Source organism: Lissotriton vulgaris, chromosome 12, assembly GCF_964263255.1.
Source record: "Lissotriton vulgaris chromosome 12, aLisVul1.2, whole genome shotgun sequence".
In the NCBI taxonomy this organism is placed as follows: domain Eukaryota; kingdom Metazoa; phylum Chordata; class Amphibia; order Caudata; family Salamandridae; genus Lissotriton; species Lissotriton vulgaris.
In genome coordinates this window covers 187,770,810-187,785,965 of record NC_141700.1, presented here as the reverse complement: position 1 = coordinate 187,785,965, position 15,156 = coordinate 187,770,810, and the positions used below count along the sequence as shown (strand labels likewise).

Below are 15,156 nucleotides of genomic sequence, written 5' to 3'. Positions count from 1 at the left end.
TTATATAAAAATACTTATTTTTATAATACTACTGTGTCGTGTCCATTTGTAGTGTATTCACTCTATTACTGTATGTGGTCATAAATGCTTAACACACAGCCTCTGAGATAAGCCTGTCTGCTCTGCCAAGTTACCAAGGGGGTGAGCAGGGGTTATCGAAGGGTGTGATCCCCTTGCCCTGACTAGAAAAGGTGTGTCCCTATTTGTCAGAAGTGCATACCTCTGCCAACTAGAGACAGCCGGTTCTAACAGTGGTAAACTGCAAGTGATCTGCGACCACAATTGCGGTCGCAAAACATTCTTACATAGGGTTCAGACTTGCTATGAGGAAGGGACGCCTTCGGAACACCCCTTCCTAATAGCGAATCGCTAAGCCTATTTTGTGAGTCGCTATTTAATTAGCGACTCGCAAAATAGGGTTTGTACATGGCCCACACGTTTTTTGCATGCGCAAACGAGTCTAAAACCCATTTGCGCATTCCAAAAATCAATCGTACATCTTCCCTTTGATACAAGTTTTCTTTTACTCAGAATTCCAAATGAGGAAACACAACTGTGATTTTACTCCGATATGATAGCATATTATATTGAATTTCGCCTTCTATTTGGTGTGCATCATAGACAGTCAGAAAAGGAAACGTGTAAAGTGTGATATAGGAAACAGTGTGAGAAAAAGGGGCTAAGTATGATAAACTGTGTTCATGATTATCCCTGTCCATCTGCAACCATGGTCCTCAGAAGGATGTGAGATCCTTATTGTGACCTCGCAGCCTCCACCAATCTATACCATATGGAGCAAAGAGTGAAAACTTTGAAATGCTTAATGCCAAATGAGCCTGAAAGAGGAAGGGAAACCTAAATTTAGTATGTCTGGAAAGATTTACGATGTACTCCACAACCACATTTAATATCTGAACACAATAAGATCACATCGCCATTCTGTGATCCAGGGATAATATCACACATACCCATTCACAACTCTAATGAAACACAAGATTATCTAACCCTTAAAATGTTGTGGGGTCTGGACTTACAGGTGAAATCTCTAATTATAAATATTGGAGATGCAGTCATTTGTATGTGCAAATGAGCAGTAGATTCCAGAAATGCCAGAAAAGTGACACACTTGTTCCTGCTATGTTTCTGACATTGCAAAAAAGAAGATAGCAAGAGGTTTAGGGTAGTCCTAAGCCTTCTAGGCCATCTATGCCTGTCACTCTAAAGGACTGCAATGCTACTATGTGACTGTTTTCCCTGGTGTAGAGTCCAGTAAACCAGTAGCAAGTGGTTTCCATTGAATCCAAGTGATGATGATCTGACTACACAAGTAGTCCATTAAACATGAATTTGCCATCAGGAGGATCCAATGGAAAACACTATTGCAGTTTATTCAGTCTCCAATTTGATACGGGCTACTTGTGATTTTCTTTTTTTGGGTTTGCAACTTGTATAACTTGTAGAACATAGCTGATTTCTTATTTTGGCCTCTAAAGCCAACATTGTTAACCAATATGATGCAACATAATCAAATAGAACCAATTTGTATTAGGTTGTGTGAATTTTCATCTAACGCAGCTGCCTTGCAGCCATGACATGAAGTCATTCACACTTAAAACAGCAGAAACAGTGAATTATTCTGAAAACATGTGCAAAACTTTCAAATATTTTAAGGCATGCAGTGTAAAGTGCATTTCATGTGCTGTATAATGTGAGTACTCCAAAGATTTGAATTTTACATATAATTGTTTTTCGTGTAATGTTGTTTTTATTATCAACGCTGCAGAATATTACGGTCATATGCAGATAAATCTGCACTGGGCATTGTGTGCAAAAAGTAGATCTCACTTGCTATCCAACTTACAGGAAAACATAGGCCATCATTATGATGTAGATCAGACCAAAACCGATTGCCTGTTGGATGCGGTTCAACTGACATCTAGTGCTACGGTCCAACCGACACATTAAGATGCATGGCAGTCGGAGGCAGCATGCGGAGGGACCAAACGACAATTCAGATGGGCTCAAGGAGCCCGTACGACAGTCGGTAGGAAAGTGATCCCCTTTAATGGGGCGGTGCCTGCCGGTGAGATTATGAGTCCCTTTCAGGCAGCCTTTCAATGCCGGTTGGACCGCCATTGAAAGGCAGTCAGAAATTGACTTTGGGGGCCCATGTCCTTCTGTGGCCTCTGCTATGAATCCTAGGATGCACCTGTGGCACCCCCCCAAACATCCACACCCCACATGCCAGGCACTGTACATGGTGCACGGATGTTTGCAAACATCCATGTTTCCAATGCGGCTTGTGCCGCAGCCCTTTTTAAGCCACTTCACAAGTCGCAATGGAAAAATTGATGCGTCCGACCCCCTCATGGGTGGTCGCAACCGAATTCATCAGATGGATCCGCCGACTACTAGTCGGTCGGTTCCCATTCTGTCACGATGTCGGTTGGACATTTGTCCGACCAGCATCGCAATCAGGGTCATAGTTTTGTCTTGTGTAGCATTACATTTGTATATGTTCCAAATATAGAAAACCAGCGCAAAGTGGCAGAAAAATGATGAGTGTGTAGTAGCAAACACATTCTAAAAAGTATAAAAAGCATAAAAAGTACTAAAAATTAAAAATACTTAAAACACAGTTATAAACAACCTTTGACATAAACTCGAGTAATATACTCAACTAGCAGCCCGCCCCAGCAATGCCTGGGGCAGAAGGGGGCAGGGGGCAGCATTTCAGGCTTACGTGCACTCCCGCCCTGGGCCCCCGCAAGCCACGACATTGTCTGTGTTCCGGACAATGTCGTGGTGGGCGGGGGCCGGGGCGGGAGTGCACGCAAGCCTGAAATGCTGCCCCCAGACCCTGAGCCTTACTGCAGTTGTTCCGGGCCAACCTCCCGCACCGGCTCCCTCCCGTCCCATGTCCCAGAGCCTTAACTGAGGCGCTGCTCCTCCCCGAGCTCCTCACTTCACCACCGCTCCTCCTCGCAAGCCTGAAATGCTGCCCCCAGACCCTGAGCTTTACCGCAGTTGTTCCGGTCCAACCTCCCGCACCGGCTCCCTCCCGTCCTGTGTCCCGTGTCAAAGAGCCTTACTCCTCCCCGAGCTCCTCAATTCACAGCCGCTCCTCCTCGTCATCACGTACGTTGCGGCCAGCGCTACGTCGTGGCCGTCAGCGTCGCGGCCGGCGCTACTTTCAGGGCACTACTGTTTTTTTTAAGTTATATTTTTAAATGTATGTTTTTTTTTATTTTCTATAGCCTATGTCCATCTGCACACCCTGAGAATTACAACAATGTATTGGGTGTGTGGATTGGCGCTGTGGTTCCAGAGTTTACCTTGCCAAAGGTTTGTGTTCTCTCTTTATAATAGTAGTATAGATTATTTTACATTTTCAATCTGCACATGCTCATCTCCATAAGGCACTTCAATATAACACATTTCCTACATTCAGCACACAAACAGGAGGTGTGGCTATCATGTTTTCACCCAAGGAATGGAAGCTGTGCCTCAGCTTCATTATTCCAAGGAAAAGCAAAGCTCTTCATCTGCAAAAATGTCATATTAAAACCGCCATGCATTTTTTTAAACCAGAAATGATATTACTTTATGCTACCTTCTGCCAGAAGAAAAACATTTCTACCAAATAGCTTCTTTTTAACATGTTTGAAGCATGCTTTGGATGTCCTTCCTCTTGCGAACTGTCATCAGCCTTTGAAAAGGACGTGACATCATAGATGGACGGGAAGTGTGGCATGAAGCCCAATTCAGCTGCACTAAGGGGAAGTTAAACGAGGTAATGTTCTTGTTCTTTCCACCACAAGAGCATGGAACTCTTTACTTTGCACTTTTTCTACTGTCAAGGGTCTACAAATTGCACTTCCTGCACAACTCTTGTACTTGTTTTTGTTAAAGGATGAAGGCAGTTCACAATATGGAGCGATCTTTTTTTTAGTTTGCGAGTTTTATAGAGCACAGGGGCATATTACCAAGCAATAGCAATAATTATCGCTATTGCTTGGTTAGCGTGAAAAAATTATCGCCGAGCTGCGGCGATTTTTATCGCAGATAAACCTTGGTATTACCAAGATTTATCGCAAATGCAATTAAAATCGGCCGCAATGCATGAATATCACTGAAATTTCCGCGATATTCATGCATTAGCAAACTAATGCTCTTAGCCATGTTATCCACCTCCCATTGGATACCATGGCTAGAAACTGCTCAGGGCAGGTGTTAGCTTTTGGAGATATTCGCGCTTAGCGCGAATATCTCCAAAAGTTGGTAATAGGAGTTAGCGATGTTAGCGACTGTTTCCAGTCGCTAACATCTTGGCACGCCCACTTTGCATGTCATTAGTGATAAATTTCACTGACATGCAAAGTGTGGCCCAAGATGGTCGCTATCCCCTACTAGCCGTCACTAACTGGTGTTAGCGACAGCTAGGTAATAGGGAGATATTTTTATCTTCGCTTTCTTGGCTTTTAAAGCCAAAAAAGCGGAGATAAACGCCCTTGATAATATGCCCCACAATATTTAACTGAAGCTATTGAAGTGCTTTATATGATCATCAGTTACATTACACAGTGTTAAACTTTTTAAGGCACTGGAAGATTAAGTGATCTGCCCAGATTCACATGATACCGAGCCAGCGCTGATGATTTCAAAAGTTCGGTAAGAGAATCATGTTAAAAGATTTAACTTGGGAAATCAGGCATACGTTGCACATTTAACGAGCGTGTGTGCTTTTTTAATGCATATAGATAAACATTTTCAGACAACAATGGTTTTACAATTGAGTTGTTAAGTGAGTGTGTGTGGTGTCCAGCTCGTGTTAGGAATACTTATTTCTACTGCACACCCAAGGTTATGTTGGTCTCATTTTCATTTAACTCCCCATAATATTTAAACCTAATCTATTCTCCATAAAAGCTAACCAAATTCAGTGCAAACTTGGCTTCGGTTCAACATTTCTTTCAGATGAACTCATATCATGTTAAACTGAAAATGGAATATCTGAGCCTTTATATGATGGCAATCTTTCAGTGCTTCCCGAGTCCTACTGGGACATCAGGTTGGCAAAGGTTAAATAAAAAACACTAGTAGGCGTGATATCATTCCTAATGTAAGTGCCAACATGGCAATCCTGAGTAAACATCTGTCTTTCTGTAATGAATATTACACATAGCAACATAACAGTAAAATGTACAAGGCAGTAATTGCTTTCAAAATGACATTTTAAACCATGGTACAGAGCTGTATGTGTGGATTCTTGTAAAATGGGATTAGAGTTGCTCATTTTCTACTTAAGCACGATCATACATCAATTTCACAATTCAGTGTTACTTCCTGGCTCACATTCACATTCCACAATCGCTTCCAGAATCTATGTAGGGAGCTAGGTAGTGGGCAACGTGTTTCACGTTAATTAAGACACAAAGCCACAGTTTCTACATGTTAACTATCTGCATAGTAACTATCACAAAATTATGTGTAAGTGTTCCTATCAAACATATATAAATGGGTACTTATAAATATAAGCAATATATGTATCACTAAAAGAAGGTCATATTCTGAGTAAGAACATATATACATACATTATGCAGGAGGCTGTATTGCCTGTATACATTCACGCCCGTCATTTTCTAAAGATAGTGGAGTTGAGATCACTATTCACTTGTAATATGAAAATTACATAGATATCCTAAAAATTTACTACAGGTGAGTATTTAAGCGATAGTTGCTTACCATTACAGGGCTAGGAGCAAGATCAAAACTGCTTTACAAGTTTAATACCAAATGGCACGTGGATATATATGTAAATCGACGATTTCTTATAGGTCAATTTTAATATAATCATTCTTTATGCTTAGATTCCAGTGCTTGACTGAAAAATTATATTAAATTCTAACTATGGAACTTCTACTAGAGTTTAACATTGACATTCTTACACCTATCTTTGTGTTACTCCATAGCTTGAATGTAACCTGACAGCGGGCAAGGAAACAGATGAATGCTCTGCTTCCAGCAAGCAAGAGCATTTTCACTGCTCTCGCTTGCTGGAAGCAGAGATTTTGCTGGGGCTAGGCGAGAGCGGTTAAACCTCCAGCTAAGCCACAGAAAATAGCTGTGTCCCAGGGTTGGCACCCCAGGACATAGCAGGAGCATGCCCTATGGAGTGGCAGTCTCCAAGGCCATCTATGTCTCCAGGAGGGGGCCTGTCTGCCCCCTCTCCATTGCAGTACACAGCCCCAGGGAGGTGGTGATCCACGGGGCTGCAGGGGGACGCACAGCCACCCTTAATTTGAAAAAATTGCCCCAGTGAGGTGGCAGTCCCTAAGTTTGTGTGGTTGCCCCACAGCCCCCCATATTAATTTCATGTTTAGCCCCTTGGGAGGTGGCCATCCCTGGGGGCACAGGTAGGTCCAGAGGGTCCGCCGACATATATTATAAGCAGTGCCTCAGGGAGGAGGCTGTCCCCAGGGCTGCAGGCGGGCATGCAGGCCCCCGTATTCCTTTGATTACTTTTGCCCCAGGGAGGTGGCATTCCCATGTCCCCATCCTATTTTTAAGGTATGCCCCCGGGACCTGGCCCACCAAGTGGATTAATAAACAAGCGCTGGAGCCTACGCTTTATTTCTTCCTGCAAATTCCCAAATATCACGAAATCAATGCAAATTTTGTTGAAAAAATGCTTTTTTCACCAGACCCCAGGACGAACTTTGAGGGGTCAGAGTATTTCGACCCTGCCCCCTTTTCTTTCTTTAACATTGTTTTGTGGGACTCAGCTGAAACAAGCCCCAAGATGCTGCCAACACTTCCTGGTTGAAGTGTTGGCACCCAATCACAGGTCTGCATTTTGACGCACAAGCTCGACATTGTTTGTGGAGTCCTCGCAGTCACAGATGTCACTATCTTTTTTTCTTAAATTTCTCAACAACTACGGAACGGATTTACACCAATTAACAAAAACCACAATCTGCATAACCAAGTTTACCTTTCTCACATATTTCGTGTAATTCCATCCAGCGGTTCAGGCTGTAGACATGTTTAAAATTCCTTTGGGAATTAACATGGCAAACACTTTTTTGACACCCCCATTTTCTTGGTGTCAGCTTGACGATTCGCCTCAAAACCTTCGATGCACTCCAAGAATCAACTATACACTTTTTGGGGACAATTTTGTGAAGAGATATAGGCAAGTCAAAAAACACTTTACCTATGGAAACATGGTCCTAACTGTAACTATCAACGGGCAATCGCCAGTAGGTAAGAATCAAATACTATAAAATGAAAATTATAAAGAAATATAAAAAAAATATTTTTCAATATTAGGAAATGTATTGGAGCCTGGAAATAAAAGATGTACTATTACCACTCTAGGTTATGCAACACTAGGGTAAGCGTTGGACTTAAGAGGGGCTAAATTTACTATTTCCACTATAGTCTGTGGAACAGTAGGAAAGCGTTGGACATCGGAGGCGTTATATTTACTATTCCCACTCCAGTCTGTGTAAAAGTATGGAAAGCTTTGAACTTTAGAGGGGCAAAATTTACTATTCCCACTCCAGTCTGTGCAACAGTAGGACAAGTGTTGGACTTTGGAGGGATTAAATTTACTGTTTCCATTCTAGCCTATGCAATAGTAAGGAAAACTCTTCACTTCGGAAGGGGTACTTTACTATTCCCACTCAAGTCTGTGCAACAGTAGGGAAGCGTACGACTTTGGAGGAGTAAGATTTACTATTCCCACTCCAGTCTGTGCAACAATAGGAAAGCATTGGGCTTCAGAAGGGTTACATTTACTATTCCCACTCCAGTGTGCAACAGTATGGAAAGCTTTGGACTTCGGAAGGTTACATGTACTTTATTGATCACCCCAGTCTAAACAACAGTAGGTAAACTACTTTACTTCAAACACATTATATATTTGAATAACCACATTAATTAACCCCTTCGCTGCTGGCCCGTTTCCACCGCTGTGCGGTAAACAAACGAACAGGGGCGGGCCATGACGAACCCCAGCCGTCATCAGCACACGAGCACCGTAGTGCATGACGGCTGGGGTTCGTCATCAGCATACAAGGGGTTAAAACAAGTATATAAAAGTCTAAATATAAACATTATTAATAGAAAAATAAAAAAACACCTAGCCAATTTCCCAAATTTGTAAACAATGTAATATTTAAATTTAAATTAAGTAGTAATAGTTATTTCATTATTACTTAATTAAATTTCCACCCCATGACCCTACAAACCTAGCAACCCACATCTAAAATATAATTAAAAAACCTACATCTAACATAATTCACATAATTGATAATCAATTACATAATTAACCATTTATGGTTTATTGTTAGTTATTACTTAATTAACTTTCCATCCTACAACCTTAAAAAACCAGCAGCTCACACCTAAAATATAACTAAAATATATCATTATTGCACAAAATACATAATTAATAATAATTGAATATGTACCTATGCATTAATAATCCTTATTATTTTATTAACTTCCCACACTATACGCCTACAAAGCTAGCATCCTGCAACTAAAATATAACTAAAATAAATCAGTATTACACAATTTGCATAATTATTAATCAACTAACTAATCAATAATACATTATTTAATTAATTATTATTAATTAATACATAACGAACTTCCCACCTTAAAGCCCTACAAAGGTAGCAATCCGTAGCTAAAATACAAGTATAATAAATCAATATTCCATAATATACATAATACATATCAATTGTATACTTACTTAAAAATGATTAATTGATAATTACTTATTACTTAACTAACTTCCCATGTTATACCGCTACAAACCCAACAAACCGCTACAACACTATAAATTACTAAAAAATTCTAAATGATTTAAAATGACAAACTATATTAAAAAATGTATAACATTTAAACAAACAATACCAATACATAAAATGAATATATAAACTAAACTACATTAAAATAATAAAAAACAATATTCTTTACAACTTTATGATTGAAAACGATATTTACAACAATGTTATTACTTACCTGCCAACGATATTTCTGTTCTTGTCAGCGATATTTCTGTATCACAATATATTTAATGACAATATTTTTTTCCCAATATTTCTGTCTCATGATATTAACAACTCGATATTATGTCCAACTACGTGGTCAAAGGCTTCAAAGGGGGTTAGTGTGGGGAGGAGAGGCTTAGAACTCAAACAGTGAAACAATAAACCCCATAATTAACTCACTTCTAGCCCACTCTAGAAAATGTAAGTAGTGTAATACAACAACAACTCAAACTAATGTACATCTAAATTGGGGTAAAGTTACACGCTATACTATCTCACAAACAGGCACTTGATCAAGCACTACACCCCTTTGAAGTGGCCACTCGCACTGTAGGACAATATCCAACTGTTCTTGGTAAGTTCTTATAGATATTCATTACGCAAAGATTAGGCCAAGTTCAGGTTCACAAAGCAGTGACCAAATGGGAACTTTCCAGGTCAGTTCAAATAGTTCTTGAATTAAAGAGATGACAAAAACAAAAGGCTAACTTCCTATTAGCAGGATCATTCTTGTGCATTCAAGAGACTGTCTCTCGCTTCTTTGAGCTCAGGTCTCGAGTTATGTGCTCAATGGAGAAGTGACTGATGGGTGGTGCACTGATCAGGATTGCACAGTTTGTGTCCTCTCTGGTGTTACAGGACAGTGGATGGCAGCGTCACTCCTCACTTGGGCTACTGATGTGATCAGCATGACAGGCCTAATCAGTGAGTGCACAACATAGGAAATTGCAGCTTCCAGACCATGGAGCAGTTCTATCACCTTGGGAACGATGATGACTCCTGTACAGTAAGGGTCAGCTTCATTCCTCACTTGGACCAATGATATGATCAGCATGGCAGGCCTGATCAGTAAGTACTCATCTCTGGCAGTTGTGGCATCCTGGCCATGGGGCATTTAATTTCTTTTCCTTCGGCAGCGATGACAGTTTTTGCAGCATCAGTTCATTTTCCAGGGCAGTTTCCTTTCAAATGTAATTTTGACTGTATGTTGCTTATTGCTGTATTTATGTTAAACCGGTATTATTGAGAGGAAAACTTTGCTCAAGACTTTTTTAACTTGTGTTAAAATAACAAAATAATGAAGCAATACTTTCACAAAATGTACCGCATTACGTCACATAATTTATTTTTTCCTGTCTCATAATTTAGTCAACCCTGCCAAACGTTTTTGACCTCCCCTTTGGCACAATTTCAGTGGTCCTGGCTATACTTGTATGCTCACCTTGGGTTATCATACATATCAGTATTAGTGAAGCTCTGTACCAACTCAATGGCGATGGCTAATATGTGCTGCTGGTACACTTATTGATCACAATAGTAAGCATTCAGAATGACAAAGAGGAAGTACAGAACCTCAATGATGGAGTGATGTTGCTTAATAAAGTAATCTATTGGTTGATTGAACCTACAGAATTATGAACATAGAGACAACACTCTCTATGTCCACGGTTCTGAAGAGGCTTTGCAGCATGCAAGGTTGTTTTTGTACCACTTTACTCTAATATTAAACAATTTGTTCTGCAAGCAATAATAATATTCATGCGCTCCAATAGTTGACATTTTAAGAAACAGTTTATCAAATCATTGCCTACTTTGGGTTGCTGCATTGTCGCTCCTGATATGTTACTCCGCCGCCACAGTTTCGAGAGCACTCTGACCATTTAGACCAATCTGACCAGCCACCATTTATAGGTCGGGGTCCAAAGTCTCCATATTTTATGCATTGACCTCTCCGACACCACTGAAAAGAAATTAAATGAATCAGTAAAGATGCAGTGTATTGTGATGGACACATCAAACCACTCAGACTTGTAGCCTGTCTAGCCAAGAACTGATGCTCCTGCATTGCCACCTAATTATCACCAACCATATTTCAGAAAGGCTCCAAATGCGAAATCTGTTTTTTTCTAGTATCAATGAGAGAACCAGTGGATTTGTCCAGCTTTAGGAAATGTCTAACTCAGCACTCATTCAGCACTGATTCACCTCATGGGGACTGAGTCCCCATGTCTTGTAATGGTGGGCTCGATATTTCTTGCCATGTTGCGGCCAGCAAATCAGAGCTAAAACTCTTGCAGAAGACAAGGGAGATGCTTGCCCCAATAGAGCCAGGTGGCCGGCAGGAAAAAAAGCCACCTTAGCCAAAGAGATCACTCTACTATTTGAGGTTATTTCCAGCTTCCCATCAAAACCCTACTGTAAATTCCTAGAGCCAAGAGTTAGTTCATGCGACACTGGGCACTATGACAAGGAACACACTCACTCACCAATTAAACGTGCATTCAGATCTTACTTTCAATGTTCAATAAATGTATTTGTGTGATGGGAGCAGAAACAGACCTTCACCATGCCACTTGTAATGCAAGTTTATATACTGAACGTCTAATTTTAGATTTTCTGTAATTTAGAATCATATTTGACACATTATTGTCATATTTCTCTGTTTATAATTGGGAGAAAGACAACATTTGTGCCATCTGCTCTTGTAAAACAAGTCTGTAACATATGCTACAATCAAAGGACAATGTGTTTTTAAATGTGTTTATTTACTTACATTGTCTTACAACTTCCTTATATAGAACCAGACACAAGTATAGCTGCATTGCATTTAGCACATGAAAGGGCCTCTTTGTATGATGTTTGTAGGATAGCCACAAGCAATCAGAACTAGAAACAACGCGCTCGCCTGTCTCTTTGGAAAAATAATTGCAGAGAAGAAAAGTCATGGTGGTGGATCAAACGTCAAGACCACAAAAACAAAGAAAACAAACTGTACGTGATCAGAAATGCTTTGGTTTTTTGATTTAGAAGTTGATAAGTGATTTCAGAAGTACTAATTACACAAGGGCCTCTGTTATTGTAGGCCCTATGCAGGCCCCGTGGCTTTCATTTTTCTCTACAAAGGGCAAGAAGGGAAACACACCAGGAGATAAGCATCTCCTGGTAATAAGGGTAAGCATCCCATTTGACATGAGATGTAGTCCTACAATGTGTGTCACGATGTTGCAGGCAGTCCTGTCCTCAGAAATTGTGTTGATCTAAGTTCAATCTGATGTATTAATACCACACTCTGGGATACACTGCTCCTGAATGTGGATGGTATTTATTTTCTTTTTAATATGGAAGACTTTGCTTGTGTGCAACCCAACTATAAATATATTAGGATCTAGTTACCATAGTAAATGCATTTTTTTGTACGCAAATAACTTTGAATTTATTTGATGAATCTTCAAGAAATGTCCCCCAAAAAGTGTTCATCCACCTCATCTCCTTCCTGGAAAGTTTTGGGGTGATCTAGCAAGTGGGACCAAGAAAAAAAGGTTGGGCGGGGGCGAAACACAATTTCCTCATGTAACAGCTATTGGGATTTCGGAACAGTGCTGCAGCAAATACAGCAGAAAAGAATCACACTAGATTTTGCAGAAAACTAGAACTTTCCCAGAAAGTGTGCTTCCTATGATTTAGTATACAACCATTCAGTAGTTTTTGAGGAATTAAGGTTCAAAATGTATAGCTATCTGGACTGTTGAATACACGGACAAGTAACTCCAAATAATAGAGTGATCTCATTGGCTAATGTGTCTTTTTTCCTGCTGGCCACCTTGCTCTAGAGGGAGCAAGAATCTCCCTGATGTTCTGCAAGAGCTCGAGCTCTGATTTGCTGGCCGCAACATAACAAGCAATATTGAGGCCATCATTACAAGAGATGAAGACTCAGTCCCCATGGGCAGGAGCCAATGTGACCCCTTACTCATGTAAGAGTCCAGTGGGATCGAAAGAGAATAAAAAAACAATAAGTGCTGTGGGTGTCCTTTAAGGTAGACCAGATCTTGTAGGTAACTCCATGCTATGCACAGTGGAAGGCTGCACACAGCAGGGGTTAGCTGCCCATTGGGGGGTAGGGTGCAGAGCCTGAAGTAACTATAAAATATAACTATAAAGTACGCCTTTACCCTGCACTGCTTTAGACTTCACGTATTACATCACTCATAACATGTTCTATGACATCATTAATAACATCACTGATGACATCTGAAATAAATCATTGCTACCATCACTGTACATGGCAGTGGAGCGAGTTATAGTTGCTCCAGTAAACAAGAGATGGTGAATTTCTGTGTTTTGTGTGTGTTTTTTCAAATATATAGAAAGACATTACACAAGGGGTGATAACTGTTTCTCCATTTTATAACAACATGAAAATTGCTCATCCAAATAATTTATAGCCTGCATCCTGCAGATAGTTTCATAAAACTACTAGGGATGTTGCCACTATTACTCACCTTAAATCTCCATTAATTTTTGTCCTACCAGTTCAAATCATTCCTTATGAAGTGAGTCTCATGATAACATATAGTAATCTCTCTTTCCAAATGTTTTGTATAAACCAAGGTATACATGCATGGTGATACTTTACAGTGACATGCACCATAAGCTGATTGCAAAAGGCATCAGATGTGTGGTTTACAGTGAGTTTTCTGCCTGAACGAAGAAACATCAGAACATGGGATTTCTGAAGTGATTTAAAGCTGTTGAGTCATTTGGGGTACCTACTGAAGGAATCTGCATTATAGAGCATGGCCAAGTGCTCAAATAACTACAATTTTATGGGGGAAATGGGGGACATCAGTATTTTTTTTAATTTAGGGGAGCTATGTTTCGAATGTGTTAAGGTTACAAAAAACAATTGATCTTCTCCTAAAACAGACTAAATTCACTGGGGCCACAAACAATAACAGGCAATGTATATTGGTCAACCATGCATAGTTCAATGTAACAGCAGCAATATGCGCCAGACCCTGGAGACCTTGACCACAATATCTGACATACTTGCACCTGAGAAACAGGGCACTTTTTATAGCAATTGTAAGGCCCATCTAACAGATGTGCCACCGTGAAAAAATGTAGGTAGCCAGAGAAACCCATGCACCTAGGCCCCTAAAGATGTTGCTTAAAATGCATATAAGATGCATTTTAATGTGTCCATTTGGTAAAAAAAACGATTGATTTTCAACTCGGTTCCCTTACATATGCAAAGTTCACATTTAAAATTGTGGAGTGAATTAATTGCACTGAGTTTGAATTTTTATCAATTATTGTTGGACCTGGCCCTGTTTTCAGGGTTATCCGCCAACTTTCTGCTTTCCTCTGCCTATTTTTCTGACCTTATTTCTGTTGGTTTTAGGACTCTGGGCACGTTACCACTGCTGGCCAGTGCTAAAATGCATATGCTCTATTTTATATGCAAATAAATCCATAGTACTGTGCACTGTGTGTGCGCGCAAGGACTGTAAATCAAATGTTAGGGCCTGCAGCACTGATTGTGCCACCCAAATGAGTAGCCCTTCAAACATTCCTAAGGTTAGCCTCTGCAGAGCCTTGTGTGAAGTTTTAAACTACCATGTCGACTTGGCAAGTTCCTCTACTTACAAGACCCAAACCTTCCCTTTTATTACATGTAGGGCACCTCTGATGTAGGAGCTAGGAAGCCCCATGGACAGGGTGCAGGGTATTTAAAAGGTAGGACATGTGTTTTTAAGTTTTATATGTCCTGGTACTGAAAAACTGCTAAATTCATTTTTCACCACAGCAAGGCCTATCTCTACCATGGGTTAGCATTGTAGCTGCCTTGTAACATTTTACACGTGTATCTTCCAATTGTGAGAAGACTGAAATATGAAGTTTGGTGTCTCTGGACTCACGATTTAAAAACACATATTTTAGTGAAATTGCGGGACCGAAAATGTAACTTTTAGAAAATTTGCATTTTCTTACTTAAACATTCTGTGCCTCTGCCTGTCCCTAGAATACAAGTCTGGTTAAGATGACAGTTGGGTTTTGTGAATTCACAATAGACAGTCACACACTAAGAGATCTGAGGTGTTCCCCGCATATCCTGATGGCCCATCACCAGGCTGATAGGTCTTCCTGAGCTACAGTGGTGGGAAGAGCTGATCATATATATTTGAGATTTATTTTTTGTAGAGCTCGACAAATGCCAGAGAGTGTCTCTGCACTCCAGTCTCAAATGAAGAAATGCTGCAAGTGAAGACAATATCTATGATTACAAGGGAAGAGAGGAGTCATGTTT

General features: G+C 40.3%; 1 protein-coding gene across 1 annotated transcript in view; it reads right to left on the bottom strand.

The window, feature by feature from the left end:
* ADAMTS18 (ADAM metallopeptidase with thrombospondin type 1 motif 18) overlaps positions 1-15,156 on the bottom strand; it is a 340,132-nt gene that overhangs the window by 140,673 nt on the left and 184,303 nt on the right. Inside the window, exon 12 of the mRNA XM_086947715.1 lies at positions 10,658-10,806. Within this exon, the coding sequence (XP_086803841.1) occupies positions 10,658-10,806 (149 nt within the window). The remainder of the gene's footprint in view (positions 1-10,657; positions 10,807-15,156) is intronic.